The following is a 24,100-nucleotide window of genomic DNA, read 5'->3' as shown; positions in this document are numbered from 1 at the left end:
TAAGCAAAGTATAAGGAAGTTATACTCCAGTCTAGTAGGTGGCGGTAATGCAACCGTTAATCCTCATCGAAGAAGACGTGTGGAGAGATTAACATGGCGTCTATGGTTGCTGTGTTGATCGGGGCCGTGGATGAGAAAAACAAAATACTGAACAGGAAAATAAAGACGGTCTAGGTGCATTTGGAGCTAAAACCTGCATATTACAGTAAGGCATTGCATATTAGTTGTAGACGTTTGACGATTTTGTCGTGCATCAGTTTTATAGAGTACCTAGCTAGTAAAACAATTGTCAATAGAAACGCTAAACCGCTAGCGGAGATATGTCTAGTTTGCAAACTAGCTAGCCATTTATTAGCTACTTTGATTTATGTAGCTGTCGTTAGCAAAAACATTTGCTAGCTAGCCAGGAAGTCCGTGCGCGAGCTGCACGATATGTATTTGTCTCGAGACGTTTTTAATATTTTTAGTTTGCTGCTTCTGCAGGGTGTCTCGCTGCGCGAGAAGGCCTTTTCGCGATGTGGGTTGGTTTCGTTTCTTAATAAACACAAGTGCTTCAGCCATGGTTTTGTTCAGCTAGATGCTTTTAGCAACGCGGGTGTATTTACATACACTAGCGTTGCTCCGAATTGTATTGTGTTGCACAGAAAACCGTCCGCGGGAAGCCAGACGTAAAATAAAATGTCAACTTGCCGTGCTGGTTGGACATAACAACTTTGAAACAAAATATATAGTTAAAGGGATGTATTATTAAACAGACTTCCTAACGTGGGACTATTGTAGACCCACTTCCTCTCTGCTTACCCCATGTCAACATAAGTCCCCCACAAATTATTCCTTTTTCGTTCATGTAATAGTGCACGTGCAGGACTTTTATTTTGATATGAGGTACGTATAGACGAACTGGGTCTACAACAGACCCACGTTTTGGAAACTGTTTAATAACACGTTCTTTTAACTAGATATTTTGTTAATCTCTGGCTTTTTGTGCAACCCAATACCATTGGGAGCAATGCTAGTGTATGTAAATGCACCGCGTTGCTAAAAGCAGCTAGTAACCAACTAACTACGCCCTTTGTTATATTGTAATAATGTGTCTTTGCAATAAACATAGCTAGTGATATTATTATTACCTTTTTCTGAACTGGTCTAACTAACCATATATTTTGCTAGCTTAGATGCACTCGTTTAAAATCAGGCCTTTGGGACTTCATTGCAGCAAAGGTTTTGCCACTGTCCACTCTGTTTCTCATACAAATACCTAATTACTTCAATATATGATTTGATAGTATTACTATTTAGTATATAATAATATGTTAGGCTATTGCTCTTCTAAGGTAAATGTTGGTAATGCCAACAATGAATGCATTTAATCTCTCCAGGTGTTCATTGGACTAGCTGCCTCACTAGACCCTGATCATCCTCAATACAGAGTAGCAGCTAGAGAGTGGGAGAGGACAGGATTGAGGCATGGAGGAATCACAAAGCCCATTAAAATCAGTCAAGCCCTTTCGCAACGAGGCCAAGGGAACCAAAGCTTCATCCTTTGCCAGCTCCAGGCCCCTGAAAGAGGCTCCAGCCCAGAGAGAGTGCCCCAAGTCTGCCACTGCCTGTCAGAGCAAGGAGAACATCACCACAGCCAGGGAAGACAATAAGGACCAAGGCAGTAACTGTGGGACAGGCACAGGCAGAGCCTCCACTGCCAGCCCTCAGAACCCAGGGAGAGGGAAGCCTCGTAGGCTAACTGGGAGGACCAGCTCTGGGGAGAGGGGGAAGGTGAGAGTTGAAGACCAGCAGCAGCAGAGGGGTGATGCTAGGCCCTCATTGGTTACAGGACACAGCCTGGCTGGTGTAGTTGGAGACAGAGACACAGGAATGGTGGCTACTTCATCTGAAGGCCTTACTTTACAGACCAAGACAAGTCCATTGAAGGAGATGTCACCGGGTGAGTTATTCTATACTTTACATAGCTATAGGTTAATGTTTGAGCCATTAGCCAATACAATATGTCTCTGTTAGAGACCTCTTGTTGCTGTTTTGCCATGGAAACTCTTCTTGGTCAAAATATTTGTTTCCTACAGCTGTTTCATATTCTGTTTGTGTTTACAGGTGAGAAGGCTGATGCTGTGGTGGGCACAGGGCAGCCTGCATTGGAGGTCACTGTGGTGGGGTCAGGAGTCAACGAGCGGGGTCAGGGTAGAAGCATGACCTCTGAGCAGAAGCTGGGTCTCAGACAGGCTGAGGAGCGCCTCTACAGAGACTACATACACAGACTGGTCAAGGTGAGGAGAGAAAATAAGTTACCTCAGTTTGTATCAGTCAATTGTTGTCTGTGTATTGTCTGTATCAGTTACTGGAATTTATGTACACAATTGCACATTTAAGGCAACTTCAGAGGTCAAGTTAGATGTCGGTCTGATAGTGCTGAGTGATTAACTTACTTTTTTTTTTTTTTACGACTAATTGACCAACATGGTTAAATTATTTTATTTCCATTTCGTTTGGTTTTTTCTTCTGTGAGCTCGATGTTCAGTTTCTGTAGAGATAAATCAGATTAAGCCGAACTGTGCAATGTGGTAGGGAGTTGTAGTTTCCAACAGGCCAATATTTTACATATTTTAGCAGAGAAATGGGGTAATTAACTACAAGCATAATCCATAATCCACACGTGAGAGGGATAGAAAGCAGTTGCTTTGCGGGGTGTACCTGAAAATGCATGATCTAAGTGATTTAATATAGTTGGTAGGCTGTTCAGCAGTCATAAAAGTTGGCCTTATTTACTTTGAAGAACTAATCAAATTGTGATTTTGTCTGACAGCATAGGCAGCAGCTCTATAGAGATGAGGACGTGGAGTAAATAAGTCATCCAATGAAATATTTTATTAAAGTTATGCGAATAAATTATGGCTAAGGGATAAGCAGTAATGGGCAGTCACTACCATCATGGGATTTCTATTAATTGTTTTATTCTGTGTTGCAGTATTCAAACCACAATGTATAGTGCATTTAATGTTTAAGTCTTATCAACTTGTAATTGGTTCATTAGAATTATCACCAGGTTAAACTGTATCAATGCTAATAGTCAACTGCTCAAGATGTAGAGTTGAGATTTCCATGTCTACGGGGCAGAGGGGTGGGGCACTATCATATCATCAATCTCTCACATGTGATTGGTTTCACTGCTCTCTCTCTGCCTCTACAGCAGTCTCCTGAATACCCTAACTTCCAGTACCTATGCAAGCTGTGTTCTGTACACATTGAGAACATACAGGGGGCACACAAACACATCAAGGAGAAAAGACACAAGAAGAACATCATGGTGAGAGAAAAAGTTAGCAACTTTATTTAATTTGTCATAATTATCATGTTCTCCAACGATAACTGATGTGTATTGTAACTTAAAAAGGGAGTCCTAGGCAGTTATTTCAATTTTTATGATATTTTAGGAGTGGAAATGTTTGAGGTGGAGCTTATTTGTGTGTATCTGTTTATTTTTTCTGTTGCTGCTTCCTAAGCCTACGTCGGCCATTTTGTATCCGCCCCAAACTCCAAATGCTGTCACAATTCTCCCTAGTCAATTAGATAGGGCCATTAGAGATTTGGATTCACCCTGCCTTTGTCCCTCTCCCCTGTGCTGTAACTGTTTTAGGATAAGCAGGAGGAGAACGAGCTACGGGCGCTGCCTGCCCCCAACCCAGCCCAGCTCGGAGCCGTTAACGCAGCCGTCCTCCGGGCGGCCAACCAACACGGCATCTCAGACCAGGACTTCCTGGTGCGACAGGAAGTGGTCGACAGGATGGAGGTGATCATCCAGCAGCACCTCTCAGGTAACCAACTCTTCCTATCCTTCTGTCTCCTTCCTGTCATCTGCGCCTCTGATCTACAAAGTCTGAATGGGTGAAAGCTGTGCCACGGCAGCAAGTCTTTGTCTTGTATGTGCATGTCCAATAATGTCCACTTCACTTTCATGCGCATGTCACGTGTGGCAGCTGTGCTCAGCCAGCAGCACCTCCTTCCAGCGTTCACTCACTACTTCTACGTCCGCTCTTCCTGCTGCTCAAATATTCCTCCAACAGTTTAATGTATAATTTAGCTGTGATGTCAAGCGGTGACGCAATCCCTGATTAGTCATCTGTTGTTACATTTGATACATTGGAGCAGTGTAAGCAAAGTTGATAGTGTATCATTTCATCACCTGTTAGAACCAAGAGCACATTCCAGTCTGGGGCTTTAAGTTTCACTGTCATGCAGCTTCAGAGTGCTAGAGAGGAAAAATGTTGCACAGCTTTGCCGACAGACATACTCGAGGCTTAACACAGAAAACGACCTGTCTAGTCTAACCCATTCAAACATATGACCTACAGTATATTACAGCGCTGATTTGCACGCATTTGATATGGTTTGTGAAATTGTCAGGCTGTTTTAAACTAATCCCAGGCTGCTAATTATTGTTTTGATAACAAGCAATGTGCGTGTTTGTGGGAGAGAGTTGTGAGGGGGAGTGTGTGTTTTTGTTTTGTATGTGTGGTTAACTGAAAAGTAAAGATGGTTTCATGTAGTGTTTTCCCATTACTGCTACAATGACATGCAGATCATTATGCATTGATATTAGGGCTGGGCGATATGGCCTAAAACATCTATTAAAAATAAAACTTATGGGCGGTTCATGATATCAAAATAAAAAAATGTCTCTAAATAAGCTTTTTATGTACAATTAAAAGGTCAAAAACACTGAATTTATACCTAGGTCAAATATATGCCTTCCACAACCATAAGACCCACTAATTTTTATATTTTATCAAAATAGTTGTACCTGCTTTTTTGTTGTTGCAATAATCACAGATCTGGCTTTCAGGTCTGTCTATAAAAATGCAATTTTTGTTACACATTTAACCTATTTTTAACCTAGGCTTTTCGCCTGCCTTCGGGACAACTACTCCCATTGTTAGGGCGGAGACATGAGCATCTTGTCATTACACAGCACAGAAGCAAAACGAGACGAGACCAAAAATACCAAATGAGAACTAGCGGACATAAAACGCTCAAAAAGAAAAAACGCTATTCTGCGTTACAGGCATTTGGAATATCGCGCAAAAACATACTTTCAAATTAATTTGATATTGCCCAGCCCTAACTCATATTCCTTCCTCTCATTTCTCCTGCCAAATTACAGGTAGGCCTTTTGAAAACATGAGCAAATTAGCCATTTTGTGCAGTATTATATTATACACTGAACAGTAAGGTTCAATTCAATGTGTTGTATTGAGTAGAAGTGTGAATATCGGTACTGGTTTTTGTGTAGCACATCCGCAAAACATTTTGGAAAAAGGGAACAGGCGTCTGGTGAACAGGACGCTAAGGCCACTGACATTTTTCCCAGTGGTATCGCGATACTTGTCCTGCTATCGTATGATGAGTGAAATGTTGGTGTCATGACAACACTAGTAGGGAGATGATCTGAATCATGTATAATGCTGTTTAATGTATGGCTTTCTTATCCAGTTTGCTCCCTTCGGCTCTACGGCTCCTGTCTCACCCGATTTGCCTTCAAGACAAGTGACATTAACATTGACGTCACCTACCCCTCCACTGTAAGTCTTTGTTGTGTTCTCACCTAACCACTAATGCAAGTTATGTAAATGTAAAGTGGGTGCACATCAAATTGTTGTTAGTGTAAAGACAGAACTTGAGTTAACAGTTACATGAGTGGTAATCAATACAGGCAAAGGAAGGAGACTATTGGGACACAGCCTTGGTTTACATCATCACCTCAATGTCAGTCTGTATCAGATGATCAGTGATTGCTCTTCGACATGATTGTCTTGGATAGGATTTAACTGATTGGTATGCTTATTAGTTAAGAGGATCCAAGTACCTGTGAATAATAGGACTTCTAAACAGAACACTGTAAAACAAAACACATTTAAGTGGAATGAATACGATGTGCCTCCACTTCTGCTTGCTCGTTGGGGTCTAGACCGGAGTCATTGTAAAAGCACTTTGTGACCGCTGATGTTAAGGGCTTTATGAATACTAGGGGTTTAAATGGTTCAACAAACCCAAAGTTCCGTATATTGCGGTTTTGGGGTAGCGTGACAATGAATGCTAACAGTTACTGTCGTAAATGATTGTTTCTTTAAGAATATACAAAGTGTTGGTATACCTGATTCCATATATGATCATGAGTCATAATGCCTGGCAGCACAATCAGGAGTACCAACACTTTGTATTTCTCTTAAATGAAAACATGATTACTCATTAACACTAAAATAAAGTGAAATATGCGTGTGAAATCAATGTTATCATGGCTCAGATATTGTGTAGGCCTATTCTATAAAGTTTTCTTAAGGAGAAAAGTATGCGCACTGGTGTGATTCTCGTAGAGTGCATTCGGGAAGTATTCAGACCATTTACTTTTCCCATATTTTTTTCCATTAGCCTTATTATAAAATTGATTTAGCATTTCTTTAATCCATCGGCACACACTACCCCATAATGACACAGCGAAAACAGGTTTAGAACTCTTTGCAAATTTACAAAAAAAACATACCTTATTTACATAAGCATTCAGACCCTTTGCTATGAGACTCAAAATTGAGCTCAGGTGCATCTGGTTTCCATTGATCATTCTTGAGATGTTTCTACAACTTGATTGAGTCCACCTGTGGTAAATTAAATTAATTGGAAAGGCACACGCCTGTCTAGATAAGGTCCCACAGTTGACAGTGCGTGTCAGAGCAAAAACAATTGTCCATAGAGCTCCGAGACAGGAATGTGTCGAGGCACAGGTCTGTGGGAAGGGTACCAAAACAATGTCTGCAGCATTCAAGGTCCAAAAGCACAGTGGGCTCAATCATCCTTAAATAGAAGTTTTGAACCACCAAGACTCTTCCTATAGAGCTAGCCTTCCGGCCAAACTGAGCCATCTGGGTGGGTGGGGGTCTTGGTCAAGGAGGTGACCAAGAACCTGATGGTCACTCTAACAAAAGCTCCAGAGTTCCTGTGGAGATGGGAGAAGCTTCCAGAAGGACAACCATCTCTGCAGCCCTCCAACAATCAGGCTTTTATGGTAAAGTGGCTAATCGTAGAGATTGAACTCTGGCCTGAATGCCAAGTGTCATGTCTGGAGGAAACCTGGCACTATCCCTATGGTGATGCATGGTGGTGGCAACATCATGCTGTGGGGATGTTGTTCAGTGGCAGGGGCTGGGAGACTAGTCAGGATCGATGGAACAATGAACCGAGCAAAGTACAGAGATCCTTGATGAAAACCTGCTCAGGGCCTCACAAGGGCGATGGTTCATCTTCCAACAGGACAATGACCCTAAGCGCACAGCCAGGACAACGCAGTATTGGCTTCGGGACAAGTCTCTGAATGTGCATGAGTGGCCCAGCCAGATCCCGGATTTGAACCCGATCGATCATCTCTTGAGACGTGTGCAGCGACACTCCCCATCCAACCTGACAGAGCTTGAGAGGATCTGCAGAGAAGAATGGGAGAAACTCCCCAAATACAGGTGTGCCAAGCTTGTAGTGTCATACACAAGACTACTCTGTAATTGCTGCCAAAGGTGCTTCAACAAAGTACTGAGTAAAGGGTCTGAATACTTACATAAAAGGTAATATTTCAGTAAAAAATTTGTAAAACCTGTTTTTGCTTTGTCTTTATACGGTATTGTGTGTAGATTGATGAAGGAAGAAAACAATGTAATCCATTTTAGAATATGGTTGTAACTGTTACGAATCCCTTTGGCCCGACAGTCTAGGGGGGGATGGTAACGAGACCCGTAACATAACTCATGCAAAGTATAATAGTGAAAACGTAACAGTGAGAACGAAAAACCACAGACAACTAAATTACCGTCAAACACTCATGGTTTATTTGGTGAACACACGGTAAAGGGGGGGCAGGAAAAGAAGCTGAGCTGGACCCAAGGAAAGAAACAAATATCCAAAAACACCACTAAGTTAGACTAGCCTACTTCAAAACAGCTAACTAACTAACCAGAAATACAGTGGGAGGTCCACCCAGTTCTAACTAGTGTTCTTAGACAAAGTATTCCTACAGGTAGTGTATGCCCATGGGGAACTTGTCTTGGTACCCCCTTTTCCCACCATCAAACAAACAGTCAAACACCATAACAAAAACAATACTCACAGGGTAACGGACAAAGTGACATGTAGTTGCACAAACAAGAGATCTACAGAGAGATTGAGCTCCAGAGAGAACAACTGAATGGGTTTTTAAACCAAGGGAAAGGGGTTGTGATTGGGTAATGGAAACAGGAGGAGGTGTGTCTTCTGATTGATGACTGATTGGGGAATGATTATTGCCACCTGTGAGGGGAGAAGGAGAGAAAAGAAACTCGCACACACACAGGATACACTCACAGGATACCTGTATCCGTAACAGTAACAAAATGTGGAAAAAGTCAAGTGGTCTGAATACTTTCCGAATGCACTGTACTTCTCAGTTCCCACTCCGGGGGTAATGTGCTGTAGCTGTTAAGTAGCTCTCTTTAGCCATGGAGGTCCATCCATTTGTAGTAAGCGCAACAGAGTTTATTGGCCAATTCATTGACAACTTTTGCTTTAGCTTGCTTATATAGAGTACTACCTGTTTGCTGAAATGGGTGCGAGAGGGCGAAGTTCATAACGTGGCTCGAGCACTTTCACCAGGGGCCGAAACGGCTATTCTTAACCACCGAGAACGGTCACATCCGTGACTATAAACATCACTCTTGTAATTTATTTGGCCCTGGCCAGAATCAGCTGCGAAGGGCTGCTTGAATGCAGTTTCCGCCTTGCTTCGGTGGTATGAATTCTGGGGTGATGTCAGCGTAATGTCTCTACATGTTTGAGGTGTTGGCAGCTGCGTATGCTATTCTTGTTGAGCAGTGGCGGCATACTCTCTCTATCCATCGCCGTTGTAATCTACTGGGAAGCCAATATGTTCCCAAGCTGGAGATTTAAATGGTGATGTAGAATCCTCCTGGTTTATCGACCTCAGAATTTTGATTACAACTTGTGCATAGGCTCTAGTTTTAACGGAAATAGCCTGAAATGTTTTATTTCAGCCCAGATTTACTTGCGGCGTACAACGTAGTGTCGGCATAGCCTATAGGTCTAGTGTTTAAATGTTGTATATATATTTTTTAATGTATTCATTCGGGTTCACAGTGCGGACCGAACCGAGTTGACCAAATTGACACCCCTAATGAATGCATTTGATTGAATTTGATATGATCAACTTTGATGCCGACCCTGGCTAACAAATGTCATGCTGTTGTTGTCTCTCCAGATGACCCAACCAGATGTGCTGATACTAGTACTGGAAATCCTGAAGAACAGCAGTGAGTGTTTAACAGCCCTGCATGAATAAACACTGTCAGTGTAGAGAGCGACTGTAGATTCAGCACAAGGAGGATTGTGTTGTGGCACCAGAGAGAGTCAGTGAGCCCTTTGTTCCAGCCCACAGGCCAGAGCAGGGAAGAGTAGATCTGTACTGAGTTCTGTGTTAGACTGGAGAGTTCATATTAACCTCCTTGAATGAAGAATGGTGTTATGAAAAGAGAACATTTATAGAAAACCTGATAACTAATGCACGTTAGTTTTAATACAACCCCTCTTTTTCAGAAGTTACTGTATGTCAATTGGGGAGCCAGCCAGGAGATAATGTTGTTGTCTTTGAGTTTGGGAGCAGTCAAAGAATGTTCACCTTTCTCTTTACAGCTGAATATTCTGAGGTGGAGTCTGACTTTCACGCCAATGTTCCGGTCGTGTTTTGCAGAGATGTCAACAGGTCAGTGGAATGTCAACTCTACTGCTTTCTATTAGCTCTACTTTGATCTATTTACAACATACTACTGTTTGAAATATCCTCTGAGTTACTGTTTGCTGGATGGTTTTCATTCCTGGGCACATTATAGCAATACATTTTTATTGGACAAGTTCAGGTAGCCCCTCTCTGTTTCAGTCAGTTTTCTTCCGTTTAGTGCCTAATGAATATAACCCTGATGAGTTTGTTGTATCTCTACAGTAGGTTGTTGTGCAAGGTAAGTGCAGGTAATGACGTAGCCTGCCTCACTACCAACCACCTGGCTGCCCTGGCTAGACTGGAACCCAGACTGGTGCCTCTGGTCCTGGCCTTCCGCCTCTGGGCTAAGGTAAGGCTGGCCTTGGGGACATTCTCTTTAATGGATAGTATGCCATCATATGATGTAAATGGTATCTATCTAGTGCTTTTGATAATTACACTTTAAATGTCCAGGCCTTTGCTGACTAAACCTAAACCTCTTCATGCCAACAGTTCTTAAAGTTTACTGTATTTGTCTGTGGGTTTCATTGTAATGAGTCAATGATCTGATGGCTCGACATACGTTTGCATACTGTAGCTTTAGTTGTTTTGATGACACCAACAGCCCCTGACCAGAGACAATTATATATTTGGTTGTTTCTGTTCCTCTAGTTGTGCCACATTGACTGCCAGGCGGAAGGGGGTATCCCCTCCTATTCCTTCTCTCTCATGGTCATCTTCTTCCTCCAACAACGCAGGGAGCCCATCCTCCCTGTCTACTTCGGCTACTGGGTAGGTGACACCACAGAAATACACTACTCAAAAAAATAAAGGGAACACTTAAACAACACAATGTAACTCCAAGTCAATCACACTTCTGTGAAATCAAACTGTCCACTTAGGAAGCAACACTGATTGACAATAAATTTCACATGCTGTTGTGCAAATGGAATAGACAAAAGGTGGAAATTATAGGCAATTAGCAAGACACCCCCAAAAAAGGAGTGATTCTGCAGGTGGTGACCACAGACCACTTCTCAGTTCCTATGCTTCCTGGCTGATGTTTTGGTCACTTTTGAATGCTGGCGGTGCTCTCACTCTAGTGGTAGCATGAGACGGAGTCTACAACCCACACAAGTGGCTCAGGTAGTGCAGTTCATCCAGGATGGCACATCAATGCGAGCTGTGGCAAAAAGTTTTGCTGTGTCTGTCAGCGTAGTGTCCAGAGCATGGAGGCGCTACCAGGAGACAGGCCAGTACATCAGGAGACGTGGAGGAGGCCGTAGGAGGGCAACAACCCAGCAGCAGGACCGCTACCTCCGCCTTTGTGCAAGGAGGTGCACTGCCAGCGCCCTGCAAAATGACCTCCAGCAGGCCACAAATGTGCATGTGTCAGCATATGGTCTCACAAGGGGTCTGAGGATCTCATCTCGGTACCTAATGGCAGTCAGGCTACCTCTGGCGAGCACATGGAGGGCTGTGCGGCCCCACAAAGAAATGGCACCCCACACCATGACTGACCCATCGCCAAACCGGTCATGCTGGAGGATGTTGCAGGCAGCAGAACGTTCTCCACGGCGTCTCCAGACTCTGTCACGTCTGTCACATGTGCTCAGTGTGAACCTGCTTTCATCTGTGAAGAGCACAGGGCGCCAGTGGCGAATTTGCCAATCTTGGTGTTCTCTGGCAAATGCCAAACGTCCTGCACGGTGTTGGGCTGTAAGCACAACCCCCACCTGTGGACGTCGGGCCCTCATACCACCCTCATGGAGTCTGTTTCTGACCGTTTGAGCAGACACATGCACATTTGTGGCCTGCTGGAGGTCATTTTGCAGGGCGCTGGCAGTGCACCTCCTTGCACAAAGGCGGAGGTAGCGGTCCTGCTGCTGGGTTGTTGCCCTCCTACGGCCTCCTCCACGTCTCCTGATGTACTGGCCTGTCTCCTGGTAGCGCCTCCATGCTCTGGACACTACGCTGACAGACACAGCAAAACTTTTTGCCACAGCTCGCATTGATGTGCCATCCTGGATGAACTGCACTACCTGAGCCACTTGTGTGGGTTGTAGACTCCGTCTCATGCTACCACTAGAGTGAGAGCACCGCCAGCATTCAAAAGTGACCAAAACATCAGCCAGGAAGCATAGGAACTGAGAAGTGGTCTGTGGTCACCACCTGCAGAATCACTCCTTTTTTGGGGGTGTCTTGCTAATTGCCTATAATTTCCACCTTTTGTCTATTCCATTTGCACAACAGCATGTGAAATTTATTGTCAATCAGTGTTGCTTCCTAAGTGGACAGTTTGATTTCACAGAAGTGTGATTGACTTGGAGTTACATTGTGTTGTTTAAGTGTTCCCTTTATTTTTTTGAGCAGTGTATAATAACTAGAGTGGACATTGTTCTCTTTGTCACGCATTTGATCATTTTAATAGAACTGGTCACCATTATGACAGGCACATTTGAAGGTAATAAATTACTTTCAAGTGACAAGTCATAACATGTTGCTGGCTTTTCTGTTGTTGATAGCTAAGCTATGTTGTGTTCTGTTTCAGATTGAAGGCTTTGACGTGAAGCATGTGGACGAGTACCATCTGACGGGGATAGAGATGGATATATTTGTGGGGTGGGAGCACAGACCCCCCAGTACAGAGGGACGGGGGGACGGCAGGGGGGAAGGACGGAAGGCCAAGCCTGAGCAAAAGAAACCTGATGTGAAGAACCGGCATGTAGCGGGGATGGTGAGTAGTCCGGGAGGGGAGGGATTTAGTCCCAAAAACGGGGCTCTGCAAACAGCACTAAGGTCGAGTTCTGATTTTCTCAAATTTTCCCAAAAAGTGTACACTTGCTCACTCCCCCCTTTATGGATTTATTAGATTGTTTTTCATGAGCTAGCCGGAGAGAAATCTGACACCAGTCTATTGGTAACACTTAATGACAACTTTTACAAGTACACAATCCATGAAGGGAAGTGAACGAGGAGAGAATGTGACCGTTACTATGGCTTTCAAGAATCAGAATGTTTTTCATGGAGCTTCCTGAACTAAGCCTATGTCACTGACATAGTGTATTTCCCTCTCTCTGTCCCTCCCAGACGCGTCTATCCCTGGACCTGGGTAAGGGTGTGTCACTGGGCCAGCTGTGGCTGGAGCTGCTGAGGTTCTACACGCTGGAATTCGCCCTGGAGGAACACATCATCAGCATCCGCCTCAAAGAACTTCTCTCTCGAGAGATCAAGAACTGGCCCCGACGCAGGCTGGCCATCGAGGGTAAGTGACAGAGAGGGGGAGGGGAGAGACCGCTGAATGGGGGTGTATTTGGAGAGGTGAAACAATAGAAATGTACTGATTAGAGCTGACATGATCATTGTATTCTACATGACAATCAGGTTTGTTCTACGCACTACATTTTTATGTGTGACTAGCTCCCCTCCTGTGTTACCTATTTTGTCATTACTATTTGTCTCCCTCAATGAGCCTGCTGAAGTACCAGGGGTTAATAGGTTGGGGTTGGAAAGGTCAGAAGGACCTCTTATTTTTTATTTTTAGATTTCTCAGTGAGTTTCTACACCCCACTACCACCTTTCAAGTCGTCATCCTCCATTTCCTCTTCTCTCAGATCCGTTTGCCCTGAAGAGGAACGTCGCACGCAGCCTCAACAGTCAGATGGTCTTTGAGTACATCCAGGAGCGCTTCCGCACCGCCTACAAATACTTTGCCTGCCCGCAGAGCAAGGACCGAAACACCGTGGAGCAGCAGAGAGGCAAGAATACAACCAAACATGGGGGCATGAAACGGGAGGAAGGCGAAAGAAAGGGTGGAGAAGAGGGGTCTGAGAAGAGTGGAGGTGGACAGGGTGATGGGAATGAAGGGAAAAGTCAGAGCTCTGAGACAGGTCAGAAGGAGGATGGTGAGAGTGATGAAGAGGAACGAGCTGAGCGGACTCAGGAGAAGGAGGAGAGGGCATTGAATGGCGGGCTTATGGACTTGGTCCTTAGTGGGGGGGGCACTTCAACGGATGGGGCTGTAGCGGAGCCTGGCACCACTCTGGAGCCTTCCTCCGCCTCAACCCATAACGGCCTACTGGATGGGGATGAAGAGGAGGAGAACCATGTGTCGGAGAAGCAGGGACATATTGCACCAGAGGACCTGCACTATATCTTTGACAGAATGATCTTCACTGGCGGAAAGGTAACACACAACTCCTGTGATACCTTACTCATCAAACTTGTTTTCCAATGGACAATGTAAATTCTATAACTGATTTGACAGCACATTTTGTATATCTTTATGTAAGTTCCAGAACTCCTTTGCCATAATTGTAATAGTTTGACTCATGGATTTGGCTTAAAGTTTATGAAAAAGCAGGTCTTTACCATAGTTTTCAGGTATTATCTTAATGAGTTTCTGGTCATTTGGATGTTCACAGGTTCTGCTTTCCAACAGGTCAATCCTCTTTATTATTTGATTCTCCCCCCTGCAGCCTCCTACAGTCGTGTGCAGCACATGTAAGAGAGATGGCCATCTGAAGGACGAGTGTCCTGAGGACTTCAAGAAGATCGAGCTCAAACCGCTGCCCCCCATGACCGACCGCTTCAGAGACATCCTGGATGGCCTTTGTAGACTCTGCTACCGTAAGTCATCCGCTGTTCAACATTCTTGTGCCATCTTGAAAGGAGTTTGAGTGATTTTTGTCCGAGCATATCGTCTATATTATGAAGCGAAGACGGGCGTCTTTAACCACACACTGTTAAAAACAGTATATATACTTAACACACACAGGAATACTCAAGCATGCTAAATATCATTTTTATTTTCCTGTTTTTTGTTAAATGTCTGTTGTGTTTGTAGACGAGCTGTCCCCTTCCCCTGGAGAGCAGCAGAAGAGAGAGCAGATCCTGGGTAGTCTGGAGAGGTTCATACAAAAGGAGTACAATGGTACGTACAGATAATAACTGAGTTGCATATGTAACAGCTGAGAACACTAGTGTAAATGAATACGGAGCTTCCTTATACAATGTTACCACTTCAGTGTGGTATTATAAAACATCTATGATATCATTCTACAGACAATGCCCAGCTGTGTTTGTTTGGCTCCTCCAAGAACGGCTTTGGTTTCCGTGACAGCGACCTGGACATCTGTATGACCCTGGAGGGCCATGATACAGCAGAGGTACATTCACTCACTGGACCGGCACCCATTTTGACATTTTAACCTTCAGTTCTTTGTCTGATCTCATCTCCCTAGTCATTCTGAGATGTAAATATGTCTACCTCTACTAACAGAATTTGAACTGCAAAGAGATCATCGAAGGCCTAGCCAAGGTGCTAAAGAAACACACAGGTAAGAGACCAGTTCGTCCACAGCACATTACATTGACTCCTTTCAGAATGCAAGGTTTGACTGCTTGCTATGAGTACAGAGTAGACAGTCATATTTTGTGACTTGGTAATTGATTAACCTGTGTTTTTCCCATGTCAGGTCTGAGGAACATCTTGCCTATCACAACAGCCAAAGTGCCTATTGTGAAGTTTGAACACAGACAGAGCGGACTAGAGGCAGACATAAGCCTCTACAACACTCTGGTGAGTAAACGGACTGGTAAGGGTCAGACACTGGCTAACAGGTCCTTTTGTAACTCAAGCTAAGTTGCTGTTATCTACATAATTGCTTACTAGCTTAACTTCTTATGGGCGGTAGTGTCCCACCTGGCCAACATCCGGTGAAATTGCAGAGTGCGAAATTCAAAAATACCAAATTCAAATATTTAACATTCTTGAAAATATATGTGTTATACATCAAAATTAAGCTTAACTTCTTGTTAATCCAGCTGCTGTGTCAGCTTTCAAAAAGGCTTTACGGCGAAAGCAAACCATGCGATTATCTGAGGACCGCCCCGCATACAAACATATGAAAATCATATTTCAACCAGGCAGGTGCGCCACAAAAGTCAGAAATAGCGATATAATTCATGCCTTACTTTTGAAGATCTTCTTCTGTTGGCACTCCAAAATGTCCCAGAGACATCACAAATGGTGCTTTTGTTCGATAATGTCCTTCTTTATGTCCCAAAAATGTCAATTTATTTGGCGAGTTTGATTAAAAAATACACCGGTTTCAACTCGGCCAACATGCCTACAAGGTATCTAATAAATTACCTGTAAACTTGGTCCAAACATTTCAAACACCGTTTCTAATCCAACCTCAGGTACCCTAAAATGTAAATAATCGATAAATACCAGATAAAAACAACGTGAAGCGCGCTCCAGTTCACGTGCATCAAAACAGTAGAGTCCACCTGGAGTGACACTTACAATGAATAGCACTACTTCTTCATTTCTCAAAAGAAAAACATTGAACAATTTCTAAAGACTTTTGACATCTAGTGGAAGCCATGGGAACTGCAACCAGGTTCCTAATAATAAGGGTATCCCATAGAAAACAAATGGAAAATCCTATTACCTCAAAACAAAATTCCCCTGGATGGTTTGTCCTTGGGGTTTCGCCTGCCATATCAGTTCTGTTATACTCACAGACATTACTTTAACAGTTTTAGAAACTTTAGAGTGTTTTCTCTCCAAATCTCCAAATTATATGCATCTCCTAGTTTCTGGGCCTGAGCAACAGGCAGTTTACTTTGGGCACGCTTTTCATCCGGAGGTGAAAATACTGCCCCCTACCCAAGAGAGGTTAAACAATTAAAATGCATGCATCTGTATGGATTCATTGGCATCTATCCTCTCTTCCAGGCTCAACACAACACCAGAATGCTGGCTACCTACGCTGCCCTAGACCCTCGCGTGCAGTTCCTGGGATACACCATGAAGGTGTTTGCGAAGCGCTGTGACATAGGTGACGCGTCCAGAGGAAGTCTGTCATCCTATGCCTACATCCTCATGGTGCTCTACTTCCTGCAGCAGAGACAGCCCCCTGTCATCCCTGTTCTCCAAGAGGTACTGTTCACTGACCCTCTGTTAACCCTTTTACAACCCCAAAGTGGTTACTGTTATAGCTTGTCTGTATGGACGTAGCCCACACCAACAGAACATGCTGAAAGACTTTTGTAAAAGCAATTATAAAAGACTTAAGGAAATAACCCAATGTTGATCTTTTTCTTAGGTCTTTGATGGACATTCTGTACCGCAGAGGATAGTGGATGGTTGGAATGCCTTCTTCTTTGATGACATTGAGGAACTGGTGAGTTGTTTGGTCATCAACACTACTGAATGTAACATTCTACATGCCTGTTTTTCCTAAATTATGACCTTGAATAAGCTTTTTTTTGTTTTTATTGCTTACTAGTCATTGTAGTCAAAAGCGTTCTCTAAAAGTTCTGAATATAATAAAGCTCACTATCAGTTGACGTCCCGCGTAGCGTCAGCGTCTGCCAGAGCTTCCGCAGAACCGCGAGACTGTGGGGGAGCTGTGGCTGGGCCTGCTCAGGTTCTACACTGAAGAGTTTGACTTTAAGGAGCACGTCATCAGCATCCGCCAGAGGAAACGGCTCACCACCTTCGAGAAGCAGTGGACCTCCAAGTGCATCGCCATCGAAGGTAGTGAAACTATCCTTCTCAGTCACGTGGTTGTGATGATGAAAGGACCAATTTGATCACCGATGACTGACTTTTTGTTTTCCTTAGATCCCTTCGACTTGAATCACAATCTTGGTGCTGGAGTTTCTCGCAAAAGTAAGTGAACTATGTCTCCTAAAGTAATCCTTAGGAGGCCAATTCTGTGTTGTCTCTACTATTTCAGTGATCATGGTCCCTAACACACCCCCCCTCTCTCTCTCTCTCACCTCAGTGACTAACTTCATCATGAAGGCCTTTATCAACGGCAGGAAGCTGTTTGGTACTCCTTTCTACCCCCAGCCTGGCATAGAGGCGGTATGACACACATTAGATATAGGACTGTATTAACAGAGTGTTAGAGTATGGTATAGGTTCATTTTTGCCTTTTTTAAATGATAATGAGTTAGAGTGGGACCTGATCCAAGATCGGCACTCTGAAACACGTTATAAGTATGGGCATTGTTGCCCTGACACTGAGTTGCATTTATGAACACATATCAAATGATTCCATTTGTCTAAGGAAAATCTGTTCTCATGTCTAACAATGTTTTCTTCTGTGGTACAGAACTACTTCTTTGACTCCAAGGTGCTCACGGACGGGGAACTTGCACCTAATGACAGGTGCTGTCGGATCTGTGGCAAGATCGGTCATTACATGAAGGACTGCCCCAAAAGACGCAGGTACACAGGGAGAGAACATCAGTGAGTTTTTTTGGAACCTGTGTGTGTGTGTGTGTGTGCAGACCTGGGTTCAAATACTATTTAAAACATTTTCAATACTTTGAGCGTTTGCTTTAGCCTGCTTGCAGTGCCAGGTGTCAACGGTTTGCACTTTTGTCTGTTGGTTCTATTGCAACAGGCATAATATATATTATTTGAACCTATGTTGGGTGGTGGCTCCATGTTTGATTGAACTAATCTTCCGTTTCTGTGCGTGTGTGTGTCTTTTGTCCAAAAAGGGGGATGAAGAAGAAGGAGAATGAAAAAGAGGAGGATGTCAAGGATGGAGACGATCATGAGCCACGGGAGCGTCGCTGTTTCCAGTGTGGTGAAATTGGTCATGTACGGCGGGACTGCCCAGAGTACCGCCACCTTAGACAGAAAGCCGCAGGGGGACCAGGTACACACACACACCTCAATGTCCTTTTATTTACACTACTTTTTTATGTGTGCAGGCGACGTAATGTATTTTAACTGATACCAAAGAAAATACTGTACCAAGTTTGACTATGATTGTTTTTTAGAAGCTCAACTTTATTTGAGTGATCCACAATGTTTTTTATTTATTTATTATCTGAGCTAGTGGATCACAGCAAGAGTATTTACCAGCTATGTATACAGTAACTAATTCATGATTTGAAGACCTGTATTTTGTCATTACTAGTACTGCCCAGCACAGGGCAGCAGTGGCACAGAGTGATGTATGTGGTGGTTGGTTTCTCTGTTTCCTCCAGTTTCCCACATAGTGCGAGCCATGGTAAGCTCCCAGTCCATCCCCATCCCCCAACCTCCCCAGGACCTCCCAGGACGCACCAGACAACCTTCCGAATGTGTGAGTACAACAGGGAGTTGTCTCTCTCTCCCTTAGCCACCATAACCATGTTCAAATGGAATGCATTGAGTACTGTTGCAGCTAGCTTCTTTATCTATCAGTACTTGTATGTATGTATGTATGTATGTATGATACATTTTTATTGATTTCTTTTTTTCTGTCTTTCTCCTCCTGCTCCCTTGCTGTCTCTCCAACTCTGCTCTCTCGGTCTCTGTCCAGTCTGATTCCCGCCAGACTCCGCCCTATTCCCCTCAGCCCACCCTGTTCTCCCAGGGTTCTAGCCAATCCTCCAGCTCCCCCCAGCCCTCCTCCTCCAAGACCTCCATCTCCGCTGGAGGGGGACCGCACAAGCAGCCCCAACATCCCCAGGTTCCCCTCTCTCTCTTTAGCTTCCCTCTCTCCCACCCAAGCCAGTACCACCACCCTGGAGCTCTCACTGCTCTGGGGCTACTGCCGTCCCACCACAACCAGCAACAATCACACCTGTCCCAGGGGCACCAGGCCCATCACCAACCCCACCACCCCTCCACCTCCTGGCCCATCCATGGCCCTGTCCTCCAGACCTCTAGTGGCCCCGAAGGGCCCTCCCCGCCCGGCCTAAAATTCCCCTTGCGCCAGGCCCCCGGGCAAGGGAATGGGAACACAGGCCCAGGGGGGTCGCCGGTGGGTGGCAGCCCCATGAACCTCAATGACCCCAGCATCATCTTCGCCCAGCCGGCGGGGAGGCCCATGGGCTTGGGAGGAGGGCCGGGACTGGACGGGCACTGGCACAACCACCTGGCACAGCAAGGGGCACTGGTGGCTAATGGCACTGTGGGCAAGTCAGGTACACACTGGGTGGCACTGTCTGTCTGTGTTAGGTCTGACTGTCTGTGTCAGTCTGTCCACATCTTTGTTTATTTGTCTGACTGTGGTCAGATTCTGTCCTTGTTCTGGGAGTCTTTAGCAGTAACTGTCTGTTTCTCTGTTAACGGTGCTGATTGTGTGGTCAGGTAAGAGACACCAGTTGTTTTGGCTACACACTTAATTTACTGTTCTCACAAACTGGTGCTAGGACAGAAGGATATTATCTAATTATTGTAGTTGGCTTAGTTTGTTTGTTTTAAATTCCAAGGATGTTTTACTGTACTGAATTTGAAGACCTCTCCATCCATTCCTCCCTCCCCCTGCAGATCCGGGCTACCAGACCCAGTTCGGGGGTGTGAGTCAGCAGGGCTCTAGGAATTGGGAGCACAGCAACGTAGCCCACTACTCCCAGTCCCCATCCTGGCCCTACCGCATGCCACAGAAATTCATCCAGCAGGGCAACGGGTGCCACCCACAACCCGGCAAGCCCATCATGTCCCAAAGTAAGAGGCTCAGAAAGCGAGAGGAGCGAGAGACAGACACAGGGTCAAGAGATGTACTGCTAGGATGCCACCTCTCATTTAGTATACTTTTTTACTAAATGTAATCTAAATAATTTACCCCTTCAATCTTAGAAAAATGCCCCTACAGCAGTTAACTTGACTTCCTTGTTTGTCTTGGCTCCGCCCCAGGTTCTGTGGTGCACCCGAGTCAGCATTTCCCGCTCCTCCCCCACGGACGACGACATGTCAACCTCAATTACATCCAACAGAAGAAATGAACTTTGAATTCGAAACTCTGCTCCCATAGCATATCCATTCAATTAGGTTTTATGGTCCTTCACCATGACAAAACAAAAACGATGTAATCGAAATTTGCATCATTTGGTCACAATACTTTTTAAATGAATTTTATCATTTTTGTACAGTTAAAAAAAAAATGGGTTCCTTACATTGATTTGTGATACAAATGCCATATTTTAATACCCCCATTTTTGAAGGGGTCCAAAAAGTGTTTATTTTATCGTGTAAAGGAAGTAGGTAAAAATATTAGCTGTATTCATACTTTGCTTGCTTAAGGATAAAAGCTTTGAATATATAAAAAAATATATATATATATCATGCCCACCCCTATCAGATAGTTAGTGCCTTCAGAAAGTATTCATACCCCCTGACTTATTCCACATTTTCTTGTTACAGCCTGAATTGAAAATGGATTCAATTGTTATCTAAACACAATACCCCATAATGACAAAGTGAAAACATGTTTGTATAAGTATTCACAACCCTGACTCAATACTTTGTAGAAGCACCTTTGGCAGTGATTACAGCTTAGTCTTTCTGGGTATGTCTGTAAGAGCTTTCCACACCTGGATTGTGTAACATTTGCCCATTGTTAAAAAAATCCTCAAGCTCTGTCAAATTGGTTGTTGATCACTGCTAGACAACCATTTTCAGGTCTTGCCATAGATTTATGTCAAAACTGTAACTCGGTCACTCAGGAACATTCACTGTCGTCTTGGTAAGCAACTCCAGTGTAGATTTGGCCTTGTGTTTTAGGTTATTGTTCTGCTGAAAGGTGAATTCATCTCCCAGTGTCTGGTGGAAAGCAGACTGAACTAGGTTTTCCGCTAGGATTTTGCCTCTGCTTAGTTCCGTTCTGTTTCTTAGTGTTGATTACTATTCGAAAAACTCCCCAGTCTTTAACGATTACAAGCATACCCATAACATGATGCTGCCACCACTATGCTTGAAAATTTGGAGAGGTACTCGGTAATGTGTTGTATTGGATTTGCCCCAAACATAACACTTTTTTTTCAGGACCAAAAGTTAATTGCTTAGCCACATTTTTTTTGCAGTATTACTTTGGTGCCTTGTGGCAAACAGGATGCATGTTTTGTAATAATTTAATTCTGTACAGGCTTCCTTTACATTCTGTCAATTTAGGTTGGTATTGTGGAGTAACTACAATGTTGTTGATCTATCCTCAGTTTTCTCCTACCACATCCATTAAATTCTGAAACTGTTTTAAAGTCACCATTGGCCTCATGTTGAAATCCCTGAGCGGTTTCCTTCCTCTCCGGAGTTAGGAAAGACGCCTTTATTTTTGTATTGACTGGGTGTATTAATACACCATCTAAAGTGTAATTAATAACTTTGCCATGCTCAAAGGGATATTCAATTATTTATTTATTTTTTTACTTTTACCCATCTACCAATAGGTGCCCTTCTTTGCGAGGCGTTGGTAAACCTCCCTGGTCTTTGTTTGAAATTCACTGCTCGACTGAAGCAATTATCTGTAAGGTATGTGTGGGTTACAGAGATGAGGTAGTCATTCAAAAATCATGTTAAACACTATTGCACACCGAGTGAATCCATGCAACTTATTATGTGATTTATTAAGCAGATGTTTACTCCTAAATGTATTTAGGCTTGCCAAAACATAAGTGATTGAATACTTATTGACTCAAGATATTTCAGCTTTTCATTTTTTATTAATGAAACATTTCTACAAACATAATTCCACTTTGGAATTATGAGGTATTGTGTGTGTGTGTGTGTGTGTAGGCCAGTGACAAAAAATCTCAATTTTAAATGTAGGTTGTAACAACAAAATGTGGAAAAAGTCTAGGGGTGTGAATTTTTCCTGAAGGCACTGTATGTAGTGCCAAAAATACCTATAGTAAGTGGCAACATTTTAAAATAAATAACAAAGCCCCCCAAAAATACTTTAAACACAAACAACACTTTGTTTTTGGTGACTATTTGTTGACTGCAGACCATTTTGGCCAGTTTCCCAGATAGATTAAACTTAATCCAGGCTGTATCACAACCGGCCGTGATTGTGCACACAATTGGTCCAGCTTCGTCTGGGTTTGGCCGGTGTAGGCCGTTATTGTAAATAAGAATTTGTTCTTAACTGACTTGCCTAGTTAAATAAAGATTAAATCATTTTTTTTAAATCCTGGACTAAAATTATTTTTAGTAGAGATTCTTAATCTATCCTGGAAACCACTGCCTTATTTTTATTTTTTTTAAAGCCGATCGGGACAGCAAATTGTTGTCGCTCTACGTACAATGCAGTACAGTATGATTTTCACGATCATCTTCGGTCATGATTTACATAACTGCAGCATGCAGTTATGAACATGGGTTTAATCAGCAGGACTCTGGTATTGGCATGTATTGCATACAATGTCACTGGAGTATTATTGATTCATACGTTTTGTTGATTCTAAAGTTACAGATTTCACTTATTACATAATGCTGGTGGTTGTCAACCAAGTGAACATTTTCCTAGAAATACCCCTGAGGAATGTTTTTCTCTCAAATCAATGGAAGAAGCTGTTACAGCAGTCCACTTTGCATTGGGTTTGGGCTCTCCCTATTTGCCTAGCCCATAGCCTTTGTGTTGGACGGACAATGTGAAAGGCAGTAGCAGTAATGTATACAGTCCGGTAGAACTTTTCCTGTTAGTCTCAGGTAAACCAGAACAGTAGGGGACAGAGATAGGAAAGGAAGGATGCAAGTAAGAATGTACGCTTATGAATAGGTGGACTGAATAAATTCTCATGATAACTACTAAAAGTCTAGTTATTGCAATTTCACAACTATACTACACAAAGGCATGAAGGTTGTAAGGCTGGAGTGTGGGCCCAACCTTGCTGTTTGGTCTGGTCTTCTATGAGGTGTACATGTAGGCAATTTCTCCACTGGCCGGTCCCTATACCCTGGCTTCTGGTGGGGAACATACCCCAGCTACTGAACAAACCTGCACCAACTTTTGCTGAGGCAGTACTACTTAAGTAGTTTTTGGGGGTATCTGTACTTACCTATTTGTATTTTTGACAACTTTTATTCTACTACATTCGTAAAGAAAATAGACTTTTTACCCCCATTTTCCCTGAACACACAAAAGCTACATTTTGAATGCTTTGGAAGGACAGCAATATTGTCCAATTCACACACCTGTCAATATAATGAGTTGTCATGCCTCTGATCTGGTGGACTCACTAAACACAAATACTGTTTGTACATGATGTCTGAGTAATGGAATATGCCCTGGCTGTCTATAAATAAATACAATTTAAAAAATGGTGCTGTCTTGTTTGATTAATATAAGGAATTTGATGTATAGCATGTACTTTTACTCTAGTATGGCAATTTAGTATTTTATCCATAACTGTACTCGAGTACATTTAAAACCAGATACTTTTGCTCAAGTAGTATTTTACTGGATGACACTTTTACTTGTCATTTTCTATTAAGTTACTGTAGCTTGACTTTTTTTAAACTCAAGTATGACTATAGGACTACTTTTTTCAACACTGCTGAGGTTGGTC

The 24,100-nt window shown here is 43.4% G+C and overlaps 1 protein-coding gene across 6 annotated transcripts; it reads left to right on the top strand.

Moving 5' to 3' along the window:
* Nucleotides 1–33: 33 nt before the first annotated feature.
* On the top strand, nt 34–23,854 carry LOC139578689 (terminal uridylyltransferase 4-like). 6 transcript variants are annotated; one of them, XM_071406625.1, is made up of 30 exons: nt 63–205; nt 484–517; nt 1,380–1,942; nt 2,107–2,279; nt 3,200–3,328; nt 3,647–3,824; nt 5,500–5,588; nt 9,299–9,350; nt 9,730–9,799; nt 10,037–10,163; nt 10,466–10,585; nt 12,345–12,530; nt 12,884–13,058; nt 13,408–13,979; nt 14,272–14,422; nt 14,640–14,726; nt 14,858–14,961; nt 15,075–15,132; nt 15,271–15,374; nt 16,539–16,742; nt 16,909–16,986; nt 17,165–17,342; nt 17,430–17,477; nt 17,593–17,675; nt 17,926–18,062; nt 18,320–18,480; nt 18,815–18,912; nt 19,132–19,738; nt 20,085–20,261; nt 20,451–23,854. In XM_071406625.1, exons 3-30 carry the CDS (start codon nt 1,468–1,470, stop codon nt 20,537–20,539), a joined length of 4,710 nt encoding a protein of 1,569 aa, XP_071262726.1. In that variant the 5' UTR covers nt 63–205; nt 484–517; nt 1,380–1,467; the 3' UTR covers nt 20,540–23,854. The 6 variants fall into 6 exon arrangements, with proteins under 6 accessions (XP_071262730.1, XP_071262728.1, XP_071262727.1 ...); XM_071406629.1 differs by lacking the exon at nt 484–517 and having other exon boundaries at nt 34–205; nt 3,200–3,316; nt 17,926–18,041; XM_071406627.1 differs by lacking the exon at nt 484–517 and having other exon boundaries at nt 34–205; nt 3,200–3,316.
* The last annotated feature ends 246 nt before the right edge of the window (nt 23,855–24,100 follow it).

The sequence above is a fragment of the Salvelinus alpinus genome, chromosome 6 (assembly GCF_045679555.1).
Source record: "Salvelinus alpinus chromosome 6, SLU_Salpinus.1, whole genome shotgun sequence".
Classification (NCBI taxonomy): Eukaryota; Metazoa; Chordata; class Actinopteri; order Salmoniformes; family Salmonidae; genus Salvelinus; species Salvelinus alpinus.
Note: the sequence above shows the minus strand (reverse complement) of the source record. Positions and strands in the feature narration are given on the sequence as shown.

Bases quoted from the DNA above. Each gene is read 5' to 3' on its own strand.
- LOC139578689 (XM_071406624.1), top strand. From the start codon at position 1,468: ATGGAGGAATCACAAAGCCCATTAAAATCAGTCAAGCCCTTTCGCAAC. The intron at 9,800-10,036 runs GTCAGTGGAATG...GTATCTCTACAG, and splicing joins TTTTGCAGAGATGTCAACAG to TAGGTTGTTGTGCAAGGTAA. The intron at 19,739-20,084 runs GTACACACTGGG...CTCCCCCTGCAG, and splicing joins TGGCACTGTGGGCAAGTCAG to ATCCGGGCTACCAGACCCAG.